Raw genomic sequence first — 22,865 nt, 5'->3', positions numbered from 1 at the left:
CCTATTGTCGACGCCCCTTGTCAGCAGGAAGTAGCCAGAGAGAATCCTCGCCCTATTTCATGATTATTAAAAGGCTGGAATGTAAGGTCCGCTCCTGGATGGCAAGCAGACTCCACCCTCCTCGCAGCAAAGTCTCCACCCAGTACCTGCGTTACATAGGCAACTGGGACACCTGGAAGAGGTCACATCTGCATCTGCTGAGGTCACATCTGAATTTGATGTGGCCACACCTTTCCCCACCCATACCCTACATAAGGGCTAGCCCAGGCCCAGACTCTCCCCCTTTTTTCTCTCTCTGTTCGTTTCTAGCTCTTGCTGCTCTTTTCTTGCTCTCTTGCTCTCTCTCTTTCCCAGCCACGTGGAGTGCCAACCTTGCCTGGTCCCAGCAGGTCTACCCCTTACCTGAATACCACGTGAGTGCTACTGTTCTTACCCCTCTCTCTGCTCTTTTCTCTCTCTTTCCTCTCTTCCCAGCTCTCTCTCATTCCCAGGCCTTTCCCAGCCACGTGGAGTGCCCACCCTTGCCTGGTCCAAGCAGGTCTACTGAATAAACCTACCCCTTATCTGAATACCACGTGCGTGCTGGTGCAGTTCTTACTCGGCCACCTCTTTTTAAAAACCTAACAAATACATTATAAACATATTCATATTTTACATGTATTTGCATATATTATGTTTTCTATACATATTTATATAGATAGTGAGAGAATGCATGTTTAACCGTAAGAAAGTGTTATAAAAAAGATTTGTTAAAAATTAACCATCAGAGTGTTCATCTAGGATCAGTTAACAATGCAGAGTTTTTGTTTTTGTTTTTGTTTTTGTTGTTGTTGTTTTTTTGTCAGTCTTGGGGCTTGAACTCTGGGCCTGAATGCTGTCCATCAGCTCTTCAGCTCAAGGCTAACGCTCTATCACTTGAGCCACTGTACCACTCCCAGTTTTTTGAGTGGTTTATTGGAGATAAAAGTCTCACGGACTTTCCTGTCCAGGCTGGCTTTGAACCTCGATCCTCAGATTTCAACCTCCTAAGTAGCTAGGATTACAGGTGTAAGCCACCAGTGTCCGGTGCATTTTTATTCTTATACTCACTGTTCTTCAGATTTCTTTTACAATGAAAAGTTACCTTTATACATATTACCATAAAACATAATTTTAATCATTTATTGATTGATTTAGAGGGCAGGGTCTCCATTTCACCTCCAGTTGTACTGACTGATCTTTTCAACTTAGTTTTTCCTTGGATTACAGGTGTGTGCCATCAAACCTGATTTAAAAACCATTTTACAAGAATGAATCCATGGGCTGGGAAGTTGGCTCAGTGGTAGAGCATTTGCCTTGCATGCCTGAGGCCCTGGGTTCGATTCCTCAGCACCACATAAGCAAAAAGAAAAAAGCCGGAAGTGGCGCTGTGGCTCAAGTGGTAGAGCTCTAGCCTTGAGCTGAAGAGCTGAGGGACAGTGCCCAGGCCCAGAGTTCAGGCCCCCACGACCGGACCCCCCCCCAAAAAAAGAATGAATCCATATTGTGTGTGTGCATGCCTATACTAGGGGTTGAAGCCAGTGACTCTCACTCTTGCTTTGCTTTTTCTCTCCAGGTACTCCATTACTTGTACCACAGCTTCACCTCTGGCTTTTTTCTGGTTAATTAGAGATAAAAGTCTCACAGACTTTCCTACCCAAGCTGACTTTGAACCTTGGTACTCAAAGTCTTAATCTCATGAGTAGCCAGGAGACACTGGCGCCTGGCAAGAATAAAACAATTTTTCACTCTATTTACAAAAACTGATTTAAATTATTTCTCATTTGCTTCATGTGGCTTACTGGCTTCTTTTCATTATAGGATGATACTTAAGTACAAAACAAAAAGCATTTACCCTCTGTAAACTCCATTCTGGTTGTCTGCTGGATCCATCATGTCCTATTCTTATCTTATATATCTCCCCAATGCTTCCTATTTCAACCTGAAAAATGCAAAAGGGAAACATTAGCAGAATGTTTTACACTAAGCACATTAAAAGTTTATTTTCTCTTCTTCAAACTAAATGCATTTTATTGTTATTGTTGGTGGTAGTGGTGGACCTAAGACTTGAAAAGCTCTCTGGGACTCTTTTAAGTCTACCAATGAAGTCCTCTCAAACAAGAGTCATAGTCAGGTGCCACCAGTGGCCACACCTGTAATCATATCTACTCAGGAAGCTGAGATCTGAGGATTGTGGTTCGAAGCCAGCAAGGGCAGGAAGGTCCATGAGACTCTTATCTCCAATTCACTACCAAAAAGCTGGAAGTGGAGCTGTGGTAGAATGGTAGCCTTGAGCACAAAAATTCAGGGGCAGCAACCACTCCCTAAAGTTCATAAGCAACACTTAAAAAAGAAAAGAAGCTATTTATGAATCTCACAGAGAATCTGAGACAGAAATATCATGAAACTTGACTAAAAATACTCAGGAAAGACTCAGATGAAAGAATAAGATAAAGAACATGCATATGCTCGGCTTTCTGACTACCACACATTTCTCACTGGAAGCCAACACTTTCTGAATTCCAACAACAGAAAGATGGCTCTTATTTTAAGAATCAACTTTTACCAAAGAAAAGCTAAATATATAACAAATTTTACAAGTCTATGGGAAGTACCTGTGAGTCTAGAACTTCCTTCCACTCTGAAGGAGTCTCTTAGACTCCTAGGTAATGGGAGTGTTCTGAGATCTGAAGAAGAAAAACTTGCCCACAGCGTACATGCACATGTACATGTACACAGAGTGCATGATTAGCTTGGACACAGCCCAAGAATATTTGTTAAGCAGAACAATGGAAAACTGGACAGAATAGGCTTTGGAATTACTTTGACCTCAGCTGAAACGCTTGCTGTTGTAAACTGGTGGTGTTTCACATTTATGGGCCTATTTTCCTTACCTCTTGAATGGATATAATATATAACTTTCAGTTCAACAAATAAATGTTTATTAAAACAAGAACCTGGAGTTTATGCAAGGCCACACATATGAAATGATGAAAATGATGGTATAATCCCCAATTTGGGGATTAGCCTAGAGAAGGAGATAAATTTATAAATAGATAATTTACCTTATTATTTAATGGCTTAAATTTTACCCAGTATCATTGTTTATGTTGCAGATAACTGATTATAGATATGAATAGGCAAGTACTTACAGGTTATGTTTGACTAACATCATTGTGTACCTACAGACTAGATCCTGAAAGGGCTAGCACAGTCAAATTATCAGAAGCCATCATAATTCCTCTTTTATATATATCCCATGCTTTGAGAGTTCTTGTAAGTGCTACCACTGATGGAAAATAAACTGAAAGCACTCACCTTCCTTCAATATCTTAGTACTGTCCTTGCTGCTGACGCTGTTGAATCATCTCCCCTCCTCTGCCCCCTGAACAAAGGTGTACCCACTGGTCTTGGAAGAGAGTTTGAGAGAGAGGGCACCTCTGATGCTGAGGGTGCCTGGACAGCACAGATGCTGAGATCTCGAAATTCCTCAGTCAAAATAATGTTGCTCTCTCACCCTGCCTCCAACTCACCCGGCCTGACTTAACTTTTTCTGCCTACTATTTAACACGACCCTTGTTGTAAAAGGGGAGGAGTGCCATTTCCCCTTCAACCTGGCTGAAGGAGACTTTGGGTACCCTTTGCATTTTTTCCTCCTGAATAAAATCTGTTTGATTGTTGAGTTCATTTTTCTGCTCTCTTTCTTTTCTTACAACTACCATTTTCTACCCATAGACTCGTAGCTAGATCAGCCTTGGACTTCTTATGAAGCCAAGCCTAAAGAACCGTGCTGGCATCAGCTGGGGAGAAGGAAAAGAGAGAGGCTAATCCCTCACTGACAACCTGACCTACCACCCATTGCCTTCTTTCTGCAGCTAGTGTCCATGACAGAACATAGCTCTTCCCACCATTGGAAGTGGTAGATCATCCCACATTTTAGTTCTACTTAGTCTCAAGTGTTTCCTTTCTTAAATGAAAATAAACTGGAATATCAAGTGTGTGTAACCTCAAATTTGTCTAGCAAATAGAACTATCATGCAATACAATCAGCTCTGATCAGTATTAGCCAGGTGCAAATGTGTGACATGCAGTTCCTCACATAAAAGACCTGTGGAAAATAAGGCATTTTACAATCCATTTAAAAGACTTCTTTAACCAAGGCCTGATCCCATCACTAGAATAACAGCTTGGAAATGGCTGAGTCTCTGTTCTCACATCACACTTAGGAAGATAGGCTAGTAGGAAATATACCCTATGTCACTGACAAAGACAGGAAGAGTCTATGGCACTAGGAGCTCAATGTAGTCAGTACCTTATACGTTATCCATACATATTTTATACCTATCAGGCACCGTGCACAGAGCATACATTTCCAGCCTTCTCTAAACCTCACAATAAGACTTTCAAGTGAGGATTATCACCTCTTTGAACTAAGTATAAGACCGAAATTTCAAAGTACAGGTACTATTGATTTCAATTTAAATTTGATATCCAGGATCTATGGCCTCTGTTCTGAACCAATTTACTATACATAGAACATCCTATACAGAACATCTTGAAATTTGTACAGAATGGATATTATTTCCTCCATTGTACAAATAAAGATAATGCTGGCCCAAAGAAATTAAATGACATATTCAAGATGATGCAGCTCATCATATGGGAAAACAGGACTCCAATCCAGCTTTCTTGATTTGCAGCCTGGTGTTGTAACTAGGATGCTCAACCTTGACTGCATTTTAGAACTACTAGGGGAGCTTTTTAAAACATCACTGCCCAAACTACATCCCAGACAAAATAAACTAGACTCTCTGGAGGTAGAACTGGTCTTCATTAAACTTTAAACCTCCCCCAGTAATTCCAAAGTGCAATCATGAAAATGTATACCATCAACTCCAAGATTCTGCCTTGGGGAAAATTTCCTCAGAAAGATATCCATGCGATTTATCATCACACAAAGATACACACATCATATGTATATGCATTCTGAATTCTAAATAATTATCATTAAGTAATTATCATTAAGAAATATATGCTTACATTATAATTGAGCCCAAGTGTTTCTCCATGACGTCAGAGAACTTCTTTTATTCACTAAAATTTCATTTAATGATTGCAAAAATAGAATGAAAGGCTAAGGTCAGAAGATTCAGAAACCATTTGGGTGTTAGGAAGTGCACGTACTTTAGTGCCAAGTAGCCTTGGCTTCCTCATGACTAAGATTGGCTTCAATCATACCCTTGACTCAGACCATCTAAGAATGCAAAAGAGATCTTCTCCAGGGAGAATAACTGCTGTTTAACAGCAGAATGGAGAGGTATTGTAGCTTTCACCCTGTAGGAGGTTTCAAATTAGTGAAGTGGAATGTAACTGTCCTAATTGAAATTTTGCCAAAGCTCTGAGGAACTAGACAGGGAGCCAGCTGTATTCAAAACAAAGCATCTCTGTGGTATCTGACACCAAGAAATAAAAGAGAAAAATTAGAACAGGACAAAACTTTATAACACAGCCTGTGAAATGACAAAAAAGTGATTTCACATCCATCCAAGTCAGATGAATAATAGTTAAGAATACAGGCATGTATATGTAAGAGGGGTTTCCACTAGCAGAAGAAGCTCCTGAAAGTTTATAATCTGGTTATATTTTGAGTTGAAGCCTATGATCTACAAGGCCTTTCTCAAACCAATGGCCTGAAATAAGCTATGTTAAAAGAAAACAATTTTCTTGTATTAATTTCTTTGTCTATATAAGACACATGAGCAAAAGAGTATATTTTCTTTGATTATTATATAGGCATTAAGTTAATTTATGAGGATTATAGAAAACTAGCTATTTATTTGATACAAGAACAACATACATACATAGAAATGTTTCAACAATATTCAAAGAACATTAACGTTGTTTGAACATTATTACTTCTGATGTTGTTTACCTGAAACTCGGCCTTGTGCCTTGGAAGAAAGAGCTGTTCTGGGCTGTCTTTGCTGAGACTTATTGGTCCAGTAACTCCTTCGTCTCCATATATCCAGAGTGTGACACTGGCTTGAGTCCCTGTATCTCCTGTCAGCACTGACACTTTCCATTCATTCTCTGACAGAAGAGTCTCACTAGTTTGGGAATGTAGAATTTCTTCTGGGGGGATAAAAGTATTAGTGGCAGATCAGCTACAACACCAGGATGACAGAATCTTTTGTAATAAGGCGACCCAAGAATAGCAAGACTATATGGGGTTAGGAATAAGGACACTGAACTATAAGGACTCCAAGGAATTGTTTTTGAGCTTGTCTCCCCATAGCAAGGTTCTGGTCAATTGATATCAATTTAGTGAAATACCAAGTATATATTGATCTTTCACTGTCCTTCGTTTGTCCAATTCCTCTGTGTCCAAAGATTTTTTCATAAATTTGCCTGCCTGCTTGTCTTGTTCATATATAACTACTTACAACATAAAGTAACACAAAAGTGGAATTAAAACAAGTTTTCAAGTGAGATATAAAATAACAAATTGAACACAATTTTTTGAAATATTTCTGAAACAAAGCCTGAAGGGAGAGGACAACAAAATAGATTTGGAACTGAGGATTTTTCCACATATACAAAGGGTTCCTGAGGTACTCAGAGCAGGTGCCTGTGAGAACAGGTGCCACGTAGGACGAATATTCCACAAGGCAGTTCCAGTGGCCAGTCGTGCCAAAACAATCACTTTTTTTGTAAAAATGTTAGGAAGTTCCATGCTAGAAGTCTCCACACTGGGAAGTCTTCACACTTTCTTGAGCCTGGAGCATCATCTGTGTATCAGAGGCATAACAGTGCTAATAACAATTCCCAAGCAACCCATCACTGGTTGCCTGCATTTGTTCCAACAACAGTACCTTCATTTTTACAAGATCTTATAGATATAGCTTCTACAGTGATAACTACAAGCCCACAAAACAACCGAAAAATTCGTTTTAAGTTAAAACAAATGAATTTTAAAATAATAACAATGCAAGAAATTAAAAATGCCAACAATTGCTGTGAAAGTTTTGTTTTCTCCGTGTGTTGGGGAATCTCTGTGATTATGAAAACAGGCACTTTCTCTTCCATCCAATAACAACCATTATTCATCAAGCTCTTACTCTATGATGTTCTCTATGTGACTGTATAATATGCACTTTTCATTCCATCCTCATTACAAACCTATGAGATGAGTCAAATTATGAGATCCTTGTTAAGACATAGAAATAAGACACAGAGGTTAAAGCAGATTTTAAGTTGCATAAGCAGACCACAGAATGTTTAACTCAAATGCCCATGAACTCAAACCAGCTTGTAGGTATTTTAAGGTCACCTAAACACAATTTAATAGATCATAAAAAACAGTGGGCTTGCTAGTATTTGAGATATTATTCTGTGCCAGCTCTCTCCTAAGTCTTTAACATTCATTCTTGTGTCACTCTTACTCAATCCTAAAAGGTACTGCTTTCTATGAATGAAACAGGACTTAAAGACTAATGGTCTGCCCAGAGGTACACATGCAGAACCAAAGATCTAAGCTTCAAACCCAGCCCGATTAAGTGTAAATCCCAAGCCATTTGGGGGACAAAAGCAAAGGAGAGCAGACCTAGAAAACATAAGAATAATCGATGCAACAAAATTCCAAGCATCTTAATTTTCAAAACCAGATATTATATGTGAAAACCCAATTACATCTTAGTCCATCATTTCTAGTCAAATGCAGACTTTCCTCAGAACCAACAGCACTAAAGTACATCATAAATCAAAAGAGTAGAGATGCTAGTCGGCAGGGACTCTTTAAGGTACTGAATCATTTAATTAATATCATGTGCGTTTTTTAGTTATGTAAAAGGATAACTTTTAATTAATTCAAGAAAATGTTATTTGCACTGGGCACTGGTGGATCAGTAATCCTAGCTACTGAGGAGGCTAAGATCTGAGGATCATGTTTGAAATCCAGCCTGAGCAGAAAAGTCCCTAAGACTCTCATATACCAAAAAAGTTCAAGTGGTGAAACACTAGCTTTGAGCAAAAAAGCTCAGGGGCAGCACCCAGGCCTTGAGTTCAAGCCCAGGACCACCACAAAAAAGGAAAGAAAACTATTTAATTTCTATTATTTCCTGGGCACTATGCTCTAAAAATAATGGTATAATAATGGTACTGATTAAAAGTTTAAAAAGCAAATAATGAGTCTTCACTTTGAAATACACTCTTTTTAAAAATTCTTTTATCCTTGCATTCTGGGATTTGAAAAAATCTTTAAATAGTTATGCAGGGTTTCCATTCAACATGTCAATATATAGTACATTGCATTTTAATCATTGTCACTCCTTCCATCATTCTTTATAAGCCCCACCCATTCCCTCGTTACCTATTTCTATTTTCACATAAGTATACTGTATACTATATCTGGAGATACACACTTTCTAGTGAAATATTTGTATTTGAGACCTAAAAATACATCCATAGAAAAAAGTAGTTCAGCCAAGTTCAGCTGTAGCAGAGAGCAGGCAGTAATGATGGGCAGGTGTGTGTGTGTGTGTGTGTGTGTGTGTGTGTGTGTGTGTGTGTGTGTGTGTGTGTGTGTGTGTGTGTATAGGTGTGTTCATGAGTGAATAACTGTGTGTGTATGCACTTGTATATAGTTTAGTTGTTTGTTTTACAAAACTTGCAAATGTGTTGATGGTCTCTTAAGAGTACCTTCTTCCTGCACTAATATTTTTATATCATTTGCACAAATAAAACACACAAGGAGGATGCACTCATGTTACAAAAATGGATGACTTAATAGAGTATAATCTATAATACAGAATGATGCATTAAAGTTGGTCCTGTTATCAATTAAATATGAATCCCATCTAATGCCATGATCTTCTGGACATGAACCAAACCCCATTAGTCTCAGACAATAAATTTCTCCATCTAAGAACCATAAAAGCATTCACTTTTCTTGACATGAAGTATAAAATATTCTAAATTGGAAAAATATTTTATGAAAATGCTAGGTTAGGCAATTGACTCCTTTTGGATCTTCCTGAATAAAATCCATGATACCTAAATGACATTCAGATGACGCAAAACTTTCCTCTATGGGGTAATATAACATTTTAATTACTCAAAACAAAACAAAACAAAATTGCTAAACCATTGTTGTAGCTGCAGGTCTATTGTAGCTTTGTACCAGAAACATAAAGGATTAAAATAAATAACAAATTCATTGATTTGAACAATTTACAGGTAGATCAAAGTTGAGGTCAGCTTAAAACATGAATCACTGTCAGAATAGACCATTTAAAGATAAGCTATACAAAATTTCACATCATTCCAAAACAGTATTTTGAAAGCTAATTTATGTTCAAATGTAAGGCAACAGTAGAAAACAAATGCCATTTGTTACTTGATAGCTCAGATTAGAAAAATGGACATGGTTGAACCGTAACTTCAAAAGAAGTAGGATCATCTAAAATATAAGAAGAGCATTCTTCTCAATGTTATAATGCTACAATGGAAAAATACCTATTTCTACAAAACTGACATGTTCATGTCAGTGGTCTGTCATGCATGCATCATGTCTTCCAAACTGAACAACTGACTCTCAATTTAAGGTATAATAGACATTTGAACAAAAGCACAAAATGCACAAAGCTTGTAGGGCTAGCTAACAAATAAAAAACCAGATCAACTAATCAAAGGTATCTTGATATGCTACAAGGCTGAATGGATATCATGAAGATAAAAACTAGTCAGTATCAAAGTAGAAACCTTGATTGAAAACATCACTTACAGATTTTGCACTGAAAGCATACTATCTATAAAATATGCTAATGACGATAACATATACCAAAATGCAATGAAGATGCCTCGAGGACATATTACAGATTCATAGTATATTAACTGATATATCAGGTCCACATTAAAGGAACACAATTATTCTAATCTGCTCTGGTTTTTATGAGAAGATTGGCTCCTGCTTGAAGTTGACATTTTAAAAAGAAATATTCATAAAGAAAAGTCTTGAGTCACACTTTCAGCTTGGTATTTTGCTGGTTAATTAGAGACAGAATCTCACAGACTTTTCTGCCCAGGATGGATTCAAGCTTCAGTCCTCCAGGTCTCACCCTCCTGAGATTACAGGCAGAAGCCACCAGCACACAGTTTATTTCTGCACTCTTTTTTTTTTTTTTTTTTTTTTGTCGGTCGTAGGGCTTGAACTCTGGGCCTGGGCGCTGTCCCTCTGCTCTTCAGCTCAAGGCGAGCGCTCTACCACTTGAGCTACAGCGCCACTTCCGGTTTTCTGGTGGTTTATTGGAGATAGGAGTCTCACGGTCTCTCCTGCCCGGGCTGGCTTTGAACCGCGATCCTCAGATCTCAGCCTCCTGAGTAGCTAGGATTACAGGCGTGAGCCACCAGCGCCCGGCTATTTCTGCACTCTTAATGGGAACTTCTTACTCTTTTTGTCATATTAAAGATTACTTCAAGTCAGGCACCGGTGGCTCCTGCCTATAATCCTACCTACTCAGGAGACTGAGATCTGAGGATCATGGTTCAGCCGGGGCAGAAAAGTCAGTGAAACTCCAATAAGTCACCATAAAACTGGAAGTGGCGCTGTGGCTCAAGTTGTAGAGCGCTAGCCTTAAGCTGAAGAGCACTCAGTCCCAGAGTTCAAGCCCTGGGACCCCCGCCCCCACCCACACACACACACACAAGATTATTTCAAATTCTCACTCTATGATAAATGAAAGGTCATATCACCTTAAACTGTAATTAACTTGAGTATATTCCAGGGAGGGTGGGATGGAATGGTACAAAGGGTCAAACTAAAACAAGATGACATACATGCTAATGATAGCTGATGCTGAGTAGTGGGTTCACGTGGTTTGTTATTCCATTCTCTCTACTTTTGTATACATGTGAAATTATTTTAAAAATTAGTCTTTAAAAAACAAAATTCCTAAAACCAGGCACTATGGCCCACACCAGAAATCCTAGCTACTCGGGGGGCTGAGAACTGAAGATCATGGTTTGAAGCCAGCCCAGGCAAGGAAGTCTATGAGACTCTTATCTCCAATTAATCAACAAAAAAGCCTGAAGTGAACCTATGGCTCAAGTGGTAGTATGGCAGTCTGAGCACAAAAGCTCAGGGACAATACTAAGGCACTGAGTTCAAGCTCCAGTTTGGGCACAAAACAAATAAATTAAATGAATAAAAAATTCCTTCACATATTCTAATAAAGTTAATATTATAATATTATAATAATATAATATAGAGGAAAACCTCTACAAACATAATAGTAACATACACTTCTGCTTACTACAGCAAAAGCACTATTTATTTTATATGTAGGTTATAAGTTCTAAATTCTCATCCCCTTTTGGCATAAGAACTTATGTCAGATCTTTCTTTTGGATAAATAAGCATTTTGAACAAAAAAGAGACAAGTTAATTTTGCCTATAAATCCTCATCCTTAAAGCTATATGCATCTTGTTCTAGCCCCAAAGTGGGCTGACAAACACAATCTTCAATAAAGAAAACTTGCTTTTAGATCTCTTTAAAAGTAAGAAATAAGTATTCTAAAATATTGCAACTAATATGTTTTCATATAAGTGGCTAATTTAACCCAAATCTGTCCAACAAGACAGCCAAATTGTAAATATAAGGGAGAAGTATTTCTTGCAAACTACAGGACTCTTTCACAGATGAAGAAAACTGAACTACTGAAAGTATTTTATAGGTGTAAAAAAAGACAATTTTCTACTCAGCAGTGAATTACAAACTTTTAGGTAATACTCATACATGAAGACCTCTTCTTCCATATAAATAAAGTCATGGATGTCTGTAAAACCTCAGTTAAGACAGATCATGAGCTTTTCCTAGATGCCATTCTTGTCAGAGAAGCTTCATTAACTGGAGTTCCAGGGTCATGGTCAAGCCTAAAATTCTGTGTAATGTCAACAGTCTAAACAGATCAGGAAAAAGTTAATCTCCAACTTCTTATCTCAGTCTTCAGCTTACTGTCCATTTCTACCATATGGCCATTATCTACAATGAAGAACTTGTAAGTCTTTACAATGGATTAATGATTCAACTTTTATTTTGTATCTGGGATCCCTCTGTATCTTCAGATCCCTTATTAGTTTTAGTTTTATATCACTGTGAATTTCAGAATTTATCTAAATCATTTAGCTGTAAACTTCAAGAGGACTAAAATCTAATCTATTTGTCTATCACTGTATTTCTTTACATTTAACATTTAATTATGCATGCAATACATACTGGACAGCTGGTTACTTCAAAGAATGGTTTATCAAGATCTATATTTATCATAAAGCCTAATTTTTTTCATTTTTACAAATTACTTGATGCTATAGTTTTAATGATATGCCAAAGGTCCAGATCCATTGTTAAGAGCTTGGCACGTAGGGCAGTTCTCTTAGAAAATGATGAAATTTTTGGTAAGTAGGGGCTTTTAAGAGATTCTCAGAATTTCTCTTTCTCTGTCTCTCAGAGCTCTCAAGTTTGACACATAATCACTTGTTTGCCCCACTATGCATTCTCATTCCATCACCGCATCCCTAAGCTGATGCTGCTGAGGGCCATCCTCACCAATCCTACTCTATGCCACTCTGTAGACTTTGAACCTTCAAAACTGAGTTAAACCTTTTCTATTCATTAATTCACTACCTCAGATATTTTGTTTTAGTAAAGTTAATACACTTGGTCTACTTCAATTAAAAAGTTGTACCTTTCACGCCTTAGAATTTTAACAACAGTTAACACTTTTAATGGTTTTTTGAGAGCAGAAAAATTTTCATATACCATGTAGAAAGTTCATTTCTAGTGATTTCAGGCTGCATGCTATTTTCAATCAAGTCAATTTTATTTTTCTTTCTTTTGCCCATTGTGGGGTTTGAACTCTGGGCCGGGCGCTGTCCTTTAGCTCTTCAGCTCAAGGATAGCACTCTACCACTTAAGCCACAGCACCACTTCTGGCTTTTTCTGTTTATGTGGTGCTGAGGAATCAAATCCAGGGCCTCATGCATGTGAGGCAAGCACTCTACCACTGAGTCACCTTCCCAGCCCCCTCAACCAAGTCAATTTTTACTTGAGGTGGTCACCTCTACTTTATGTACCTTTGCTTCTTGATAGAAGATGGAATTCTTTGGTGAGAAATTTTTAACTAAGCATATGTAATGTTACCCTTTACACTGCCCACACATGGTATGACATGGAAATAAATATAGAACTTGACATGGAAATATAGAACTTGGACTAGATTAGTGCAGTAAAAATGAAAATGCTAATTACCTGTTGGTTGATGTGACAATACTATAGTCTTATCCATGAGATATCCACTATTTGTTACTGTCTCAAGATAAGACACTCAATTTTAAAAACCACTTTGTTCAAGATTCTATATTCTATATTATTTGTTTGCCAAGATTTTTTTTAACTTGGTTTAAAGACAGTAGTCCATGTCCTTTGCCCCCAAGAATGAGTAGATTTGACACATAGAATTTGTCAGATATATATTATACAGTTTCTATGTCAGAGTAATGGAGATTGTTTTTTGTTCTTTTTCACACTTCTGTTAGAATTAAGGTTTCAGGCATAAAATGTATTCATGAAATGTTTGGAACAGTTAAATATGATGTCATCATTTACCACAATCTTTTGTCAAGTCATTGTTTTCAGGTAAGCATTAAATTTTAAACAAAGAAGTAAACACATTTAATATCTATACATTTATTACAATATAAAACTAAATAATAAAGTCAGGTGCTGTAATCCTAGCTACTCAGGAAGCTAAGTTCTGAGAACCATGAGTCAAAGCCAGCCAGGGCAGGAAAGTCCATTAGCCTCTTATCTACAATTAACCACCAAAAAGCTGAAAGTGGAGCTGTGGCTCATGTAGACCACTAGCCTTGAGCAGAATGAGCTCAGGGTCAGCACTCAGGTACTGAGTTCAAGCCACAGGACCAGCACCAAAAAAAAAAAAAAGAAAGAAAGGTAATACTTTAGAAGTAACTCCTTTGGTATCACAGAATATGCACTATAAAAATAATGTGCTCTTCTGGAGTAGCTACAAGGAAGAAGCAACACAGATACTCAAAGCAAAAGAAGCAGCAAAAAAATGCTTTTGCTTACTTGTAGCTGAAGTAGGCAAGGGCCCTCTGACCTCAGAAGCTGGAAGCATTTTCTTCTGGTTCTCTGACTTCTGGATCTGTCCTTCTCTTTGGATGGGTGTTGCAGACATTCCCATTGGGTTTTCTCTGCCAACTGAAATTAAGAGTTTAAAAAGTGCCATCCTTTCAAAATCACTTTTTTCTTCTCTGAGGGTTCACCATATGTTCAGCTAGGGGAGTTTAAATTTCCTCATTGTTTTTACTTCAATGCCTACTAGAATCTTTTTATTTTGCAGTACATTGTTACCTAGAAAATGACTTTTTATTCTTACCAGAAGGCTCTGCATGGATGGTATTCCTATAAAATCTATTTGCTGCTTTGTAAATTCTAGCAACAGTTTAACATGACAATATGAACCAAATGACTTATTCAAGATGTTTTTCTTACAGATTTTAAAGAGGAACATTTTTGATAATCTACTACTTGGCTTTTCTCAAGAAACAGACTAAAGTTTTATTTAAGCAGAACTTCATGGAATTTTACTTGAATATGAGACTATGAGAATAAAAAATATACATAACTATAAGGAAAGAAAAACATTACCTACGTTAATGCCTTTATTGAGAAGCAAGTTGTTTTAGTTTTGTTCAAAAATGCATATCTGTAAATTAGTTTAATAAATACTTCAATTTTATAGCACATGCTCAATAGTAATATTTGTATTTGAGATTTCAAAGTTTAAGTTGCTCGTGTTTATTCTTTAATATCAGACATAAGGTAGGCACTTATGTTTTAAATGATAGTAAATCACTCTATGAATGTCAAGTTTATAGATCCCATCAGCAAAAAAAAACAATCTATGGATTTCAGATTCTATATAATATGAGTAATAGCAGCTTCTTAATACCACAATTGCACTCAACAACTGAGATGACTCATGAAGTAGGAGGGTATGCCCATCTCAGAGGTATGGAGTGAACAACTCAATCAAATTAGTAATAAACAGATGATACAAGATTGTTTTTTCTAAAGAACTACTCGTGACCTCATTGTGACTTTATATTCTTCCAGTACCATGTATTACAATTTCATAATAAGCTTTTAAAAATTTAATTTCTTGTAAAGATGCTGTACAGAGAGGCTACAGTTACATCAGTAAGGAAATGAGTATATTTCTTGTGGAGCATTAGTACCACCTCCTTTGTTTTTTTCCTACTGTCCCTTTACTCCCTTACCTCCTCCACTCCTCCCCCCAAAAAGCTGTAAAGTTCATTTCCAACATAATGTCTTGTGAGTACCATTGTTACAATGGGTCATCCTGTGTCCTTATTTCAGCATTCTGTTATTCCCCTTCCCTTCCCCAAATTAGATAAATGTATATACAAGATGCAGGGTACCAAAATCAAGTGCAGTGACAACAGAGGATATACCATAAGAGGAAGACCACACAAAGGAAACAAAAAAAATCACATAGTACATTAAAAACAACAACAAAGAAAAAAAACCTCTTGTGTCCATATCTTGGGGTTCATTTTGCTTAGTATCATCTTCTATAGCCATATGTACATAGCTTTTGAGCTTTTCTGCTCATCTACTCAGATTCTCCTAGACATACTCTAATTATTGCAAATAAGGGAAACCATAGGACCTATATTTCTTTGGGTCTGGCTTACTTCACTTAATATGATTTTTTCCAAATCTTTCCATTTTCTAACAAATGGGATTGTGTCATTCTTTCTGATGGAAGAATAGAGTTCAAAAATATGGAACACTTCACAAACTTGTGTGTCATCCTTGCGCAGGGGCCATGCTAATCTTCTCTGTATTGTTCCAATTTTAGTATATGTGCTGTCAAAGTGAACACTATAGCAGTAAGCTTTTAAATACCAAACCCTAAAAACATCAGTTATTCACATGGCTTATTTTTATGTTACAATACTTAGACATTAGATATTGATAATAAAAATGTTTTGATATTAAAAGTGATCAAAAGTAACTAGCTGTATGTTCACTGGGAGTAAATGACTATTAGGAGAGAAAAATATTCCTAAATATAACTAATTTAGCTATGTACAAATAATATAGAAAATCAAGAGTATAAAAGAATATAAACTAATCTTCCAGACACTATCATAGCCTTAGGAATAAGCAATGCATAAGACATTATTTTTTCAATATTGATGGGGTTTCCACCTAGAAGGCACGTATCTAAATACTAATCACTAAAAATAACAACAAAAACAATCACTGTGGAATTGATATGGGTTAAAATAAACCCATAAACAATGTATAAAGGGAACATAATGGAAAAGAATGTGTAGCTCAGAGATTTAAAAATAAGCAAGGAAAAAGGAGTCTGCTGTTTGTGGTGAGCACAACAGGGTTGAATAGGCAGAAATGAAAATGAACACTTCTACCTCTCTATTCTCTCAAGACTGGCCTCTCAAAATTATACCCTAACCTCCAAAAAAAGAGGCTAACATTTATTTGTATAACATAACAATAAGAAATTCAGGACATAGACAATGTCCCTTGGATATGTACCATCTATCCACCTGTACAGAGGGATTCTCACTTTGCCTTCAGGCCAAAGGAATCAGAAGGAGGTCCAAACTCCACCACCAAGGCAGCCCTCTATCATTATTCTGAATTGGAGCAGCTTCACCAGTGTACTCTTTGTCTCACATTCACAAATTTTAAAAAATGTGAATATTTATTAATAGCAATGTAAAATAGCACTCATGATGAAGGTTAAAGAACTAGACTTGTCTAGATGGAAATGATACCTATATCTAGATAGCTTGGGTTAAATAAGTAATTATTTACTTCAGATAGTATCTCATTATTTCCAAAATTTAAGCTATCCACCATACTTAAAAGGTTGTAACTCTATAAAAATCAACTAGAAAAAAATCTTTCTTTTAAAAGAAACATAAAACTACTGAAAAATTACACAATAGCAGCAACTAACTTCTGACAAGTTCTTCAGAATAAGACTGCAATATACATAATCAGTATCTGATGAACTGGATTACATGACAGTATTTCATTTTGATTTTTTATATTTGAATTCTCTTATTTAGATTTTGTTTGACTTAAGTGAAACTTAATTTTCCAAATACATCTTAACACAAACTTCTGGTTGAGCCTGAAATATTATCCTAATAAGAATGTAACCACTGACCCATATCTTTCATCTTGCATATATCAAGATACTAGTAGCAGGCACCTCATGACTTATATACAGAAAATGGGCTGCAGTTACAATAAAAGGAGGCAAACTTTTGTGCATTTTATACTCTACTACCTAACAAATACTTGAATAAGTTCATCATAACTCAGTGTCTTATGAAAGTGTCAGTACAATGAAGTTAATGAAAAATTACAAGTTGAGTGATGTAAATTCTTCTAATACAAGTGAGGGCTTGTATATGGAATTATAAGATCAACTTGTTATGTGGAGCAATGAGAACAAACAAGTTTTAAATAATCAATGGATAAGCTTCAGAATAATAACTGAGTATGAAAGCTTAAGAGAGCAGGTATCTTCATACTTTCTCCTGAACGTAAGAATCATAGGACTGTGAATATAAATTCATGAAAAAGAGAACAGAGAAATTTCACTGCACTAGCTAGCATAGCTAAATGGCACTGGAAAACATGAGTTTTTATTAGCAATTCTTTTTTTAAATTTTATTGCAAAGATGATGAGCTGGGGGTTACAGTTACATAAGAAGGCAATAAGTACGTTTGTTTTTAATCTTTGTTACCCCATCTCTCTTTATCTCCCACTTATTCCTCCCTAACCTCCTCCAAAGTTGTAATGTTCATATCCAACATAGTGTCATGTATTAATGTTGCTGTGGTTCATCCATTGTCCTGCTGTTTCTGTGATTCCTTTTCCTTTCCACATATTGCATTGTCTATTGTGCAAAACATGAGGGACCAAAAAAACAAGAAAAACGAAGAAAGAAAAACAATAGAGAAAAAGGAATGAACTATAACAAGGTCTAATGAGAACTCTTGATTCAATTAGTTGGAGTTTATACACAATAATTAAGCTAAAGCCTAACAAAATTATACACAAAGAAATTAAATCACAGAGAACTTAAGTTATTCAACGTGAGTTAAAGTGATGAGATGCATTTCTTGCCTCTCAGGAATATACTGACTGTTGTAAAAGGTACATTATAATGTACTCTTCCTTTCTTTAATAACAACAGCAGCAAACACTGTGCAGCACTTACTGAGTATCAGCCACTCTCCTACTAAGTATCTGGTATATATCACTTCATGCAATTTTTGCACTACCACTGAGTGTGTGGACACTGACAGTGTTGGCCTCAGAACCTATATGTTGAAACATTAGTCTTGACCCTCAACCCAATTATGCAGTCAAGCATATCACTGTTTGATGGGTAGACTCTGTCTAACTGGACCTAATCCTAGGCAGGAAAAAAAAGTGAACTCCATGTGATGATGGGCCATGCTAGACCAAACAGTGTAGACAGACAATGACATGAAGCACACGTACTTGAGATAGGTTGGGATCACTTATTCATGATATGTGATTAGAGACAAAGTGCATTCTCTATGAGAAAGTCTCCTCTGAAGTCTCTTCAAATACAACCTCTTCCCCTACACAAGTTTCCTCACAATACCTCACAATTCTGCTTTTTAGAAAAACATGAGGAAAGATTTATACTGTAAAAACAAACTCTAGATTTGGGCTGTTCTATCTCTCTGTTGAAATACAAATAATTAAAAACTAGCAATAATTTCAAGAGGATTCTTTGGTTTACGTGTGCCAGTATTGGCTTGAACTCAGGACCTCTAGCTTTTTCTGCTCAAGGCTGGTGCTCTACCACTTGAGCCACACCTTCAATTCTGGCTTTTTGCTAGTTAGTTGGAATAAAAAGTCTCATACGCTTTTCTGCCTGCGTTGTCTTTAAACCTCAATTCTCAAATCTGTCTCCTGCATAGCTAGGATTACAGACATGAACCACTCCCACCCAAGGGTCTTTTTTTTTGCATAGAGCAGATTCAATCAAACAGATAGAGATGATTCTAAAAGAATAAAGTGATCTGGAGAATTACTATAAATATTAGAATAAATGTTGCATCATTCTCAAAAGTAAAAATTACTATGAATCTGTTGTGGTGGGAAGAGGAGATCAAAGCCAGAGGCATGCACATGTTAGTCAAGTGCCACATCCACCTGTCTCTGTAAGAGATTATTAACACTTTCTGAGTCATTTAATCCTTTTGAAAAATCTGATGGTTGTGGTTTTTTTTCCAACTTCAAATGTACATTTGTGCATATCTGTACATGATTTGTTGACTCAAAATATGTTTACTCACAATTTCAAGTGTTCACAGATTTAGGCAAAAAGTTATTGTAATACAATGTTATTATTCTCATTTACATATGACAAAATTGAATTTGAGATGTCAAATTATTCTGCTAGCATATAAAACCCAAACATTCATTTCATTCAACAAATACATTCTACACGCCTACTTTGTGCTCTGCCCTAAGCATACCATGGGTATAGGACAAATGTTATCATTCATTAATCCATGGGGAGGGAAGCTAGGATAAATGTTAGGCCTATGGAATAACAAGAAGAAAGCATAGAAGGGCACATACTAGAAGAACATATAATCTTCATTTCCTCGATCTGGCAGAAAATCCATCATTTCTTCTAAAAGTGAACTTATTTAAGTGCTGGTGACTCATGCCGGTAATCCTAGCTGAGAATTGAGGATTGAAGTTCAAGGGCAGCCCAAGCGGGAAAGCCTGTAAGACACTTATCTCCAATTAACCACTAAAAAGCTGTGGTTCCAGTATTAGAATACTAGCTTTGAGCAAAAAAGCTCAGAAACGAGGCCTCAACCCTAAGTTCAAACCCCAGATGCTTCATTTAAAAAAGAAAAAGTGAAGGTAAAAGTAAGGCTAAATAAAACAGGACTTTCTGAGGAATATTCTAATGCAGCCAACCTAAGTCTTTGTACGGGAACCTCTGTATTTTTCTTTTGCCAAAGTGTTCAGAGTCTAATGATTAGTCAAAATAAATCCCTTAGAAAACTTACAGCAGATTTTTCATCAGGAACTTTTCACTGTTGTCCTAGATGGGAAGAAATACAAATTTCTGTGGAAGGCAAAGGTCTCAAGTACACATATGGATTTCTTTAATACCAGGATTTCCTTCTAATATAAATAGGGAAATATTGCCAGACAGTTTTTAAAAAAAATACGGATGCTTCCATGCATTCCTCAGATCTCTAAGAACTCACATTGCTCTAATAAAAATTATAAAACAATGTCTCTGGTCTTCTTGCCCTGACTAAAACAGGATGTTTTCTCTATAAAACATGGTGGGGGAGGAGAACACACCAATCATGCTCTAGTAATAAAACTAAATTTTGGAGTTGTAAAGAATTATTTTGTTTCTATTAGTTCTGGACTGACAAATGTGGACTCTTATCTTTTCATTATGTCACCAAAATTACTTCTTATTCTCATCACTTTTTCTGGTTATTGCTATCTTTTCTTTCTGTTCCCTTCCTTTTCATTTCTCCTTTCCTGATGTGTTGTTCCTCTGCTTCCTCTTTTCCATTGCTCTCCTGCTATACCACCTTATATCCTTTACATGTGTTCAAGACATCTGCTTCCCTCCAGAGCTCCAGAGGCAGATGGCTTACACATTTTGTTGAGTGGGAGTCCACTCTGTACCAGCCTGTGGGAAATAAAGGGTGCGGTGACTAGGGGTGTGGATGACAGCAAATTAAGACACATGAGCTCAATAATTTGCAACATTTTAAATATGATAACTAAGGGCTGAAAAGAAATGGGTTCAGATATAAACAGAGAACCAGATATACTGTCATGTCAAATCAAGACCATGTGCTTAATTTCTAAGATACTACACTTGCACATAAACACACACTCACATACTCGTACACACACACACACACACACACACACACACACACACACACACACACACACGACCATATGTGGACCCTAATAAAAGAAGACAGCAACTAAACAACTGTCACACTAATAAAGAAAGTCCAGACTTTAAGCCAAAACTTACAGAAGAGCAAATTGGAGATAACTTTAAAACTCAGTAGTTTTACCATATTAACTTTCTGCTCAAGAAAATGTATTTTAAGCCTTATCTGTTTAAAGATCTCTGATTTTTTCATTCCAATTTGCTAGAGTATCAAAACTTATATGAGAAAAACTAGCTGTAAAACATTTACCTTCCTATCCTACTTTAGGATTTTTTCTAAATCCTGTTTTTAATCCAAATCCTACTTTTTTCATATTTATGTTAATTCTTTGTACTAAAAACATTAAAATTAATAACAAAGAAGTTAATTATTTCTCATTCCTTCCTCTCTAAGAAACAAAAGATTCAAATATGCACACACACATGAGTACCCACACACATGCACTGCAAAAACTTACGAAGGATGCTAGGCACCTAAAGCTCGTGCCTGTAATCTTAGATACTCAGGAAGCTGAGATCTAAGTATTGTGGTCCAAAGCCTGCATGGGCAGGAAAGTCCTTGAGACTCTTATCTCCAAATAACCACACACATAAAACAAATTGTTTCAATAGGGATACAGGTTGACACATTGCAACAATGAGATGTACAAGATGCTATGTCGAAAAATAAACTTTACAATTTAGGTGGTGGGGGTGTAGTTGTGGAGATGGGAGGGAAGGGAAGGGAAGAGATGGTAGGGGAAAAACAAAGGAGGAGGCAACAATGCTTGGTAAGAATTGCACTCATTACCTTGCTCATGTAATTGTAACCCCTCTGTACAGTATTTTCACAATAAAAAATTTATTAAAAAAAATAAACAAGAAATCACATAATACATTAAAAACAACAACAACAAAGAAAACAAGCCAGAAGTACGGCACTGGCACAAGTGGCAGGTCACTAGCCTTGAGCACAAAAGCTCAGGGACAGGGCCCAGAGCCCTAGGACCAGCACTAAATAAATAAATAATTTTTAAAAAAGAGTTCAATATTATATCTAGAATTATGTAAAGCATTGGAGAATTTTTCTTAGTAAAATTGGATGAAATTATCATATACTATATAAGTCATTATAAAGCAAACCAAATGTAAAGTATTTTACATTACACATACATTGGATAACTTGTGGATAGAAACAAACATTCTCTTCTTTGGTATAAACAACTGCTTTTGCCTTTCCATCTGGTTGAAGTCCAACAAACAGCCCTGGGCTCTTCACAGATTCCAAGCTTATAGATGCATTTTCCAAGTTCTTCTTAATTTTAAAATGACAATCAGCATCTCCGGTACCCTATAATTCATATTACATGATTTTTTAAATGTGAGAAAACACAGAACAACAAATTGAAAACCATTCACTTCATAACAATATATTTTTGGCTCTTGAAACACCTGAAAACATATGAACCTCTGAATAAATGGCATCCTGTTCCATAAGGTCCAGAAACAGATCATATGATGAGCTTAGTTAAGGGCACATACCTCTGCCAAAGGATCCCAAACCACAGATATGCAGTTTGCACTGCATTTCATTTCAGAAGTTGTTCACCTCTACAGTGTGCAGAGAACATTAAAATGTGAATGTTTATATATATATATATATATATATATACATATGTATGTATATATATATATACATAAGTGAAAATGCACTATTAGGCTATTT

General features: G+C 36.5%; 1 protein-coding gene and 1 non-coding gene across 11 annotated transcripts in view; both read right to left on the bottom strand.

Moving 5' to 3' along the window:
* Rp1 (RP1 axonemal microtubule associated) overlaps nt 1–22,865 on the bottom strand; it is a 338,377-nt gene that overhangs the window by 143,380 nt on the left and 172,132 nt on the right. For 9 of the 10 annotated variants that reach the window (XM_069990725.1, XM_069990729.1, XM_069990733.1 and 6 more), the window contains exons 18-21: nt 22,313–22,490; nt 14,163–14,294; nt 5,951–6,150; nt 1,874–1,960 (exon numbers count right to left, since the gene is read on the bottom strand). In XM_069990725.1, the coding sequence (XP_069846826.1) occupies nt 1,874–1,960; nt 5,951–6,150; nt 14,163–14,294; nt 22,313–22,490 (597 nt within the window). The remainder of the gene's footprint in view (nt 1–1,873; nt 1,961–5,950; nt 6,151–14,162; nt 14,295–22,312; nt 22,491–22,865) is intronic. The other variant, XM_069990727.1, reaches the window with a different exon arrangement.
* LOC138806410 (U6 spliceosomal RNA) lies at nt 15,899–16,005 on the bottom strand. Its single transcript, XR_011365853.1, has one exon. It is a non-coding gene; the product is annotated as a U6 spliceosomal RNA (small nuclear RNA).

The sequence above is a fragment of the Dipodomys merriami genome, unplaced genomic scaffold (assembly GCF_024711535.1).
Source record: "Dipodomys merriami isolate MVZ:Mamm:240054 unplaced genomic scaffold, mDipMer1.0.p SCAF_4, whole genome shotgun sequence".
Classification (NCBI taxonomy): domain Eukaryota; kingdom Metazoa; phylum Chordata; class Mammalia; order Rodentia; family Heteromyidae; genus Dipodomys; species Dipodomys merriami.
The sequence above is the reverse complement of the archived record's forward strand: the minus strand, read 5'-3'. Positions and strand labels throughout refer to the sequence as shown.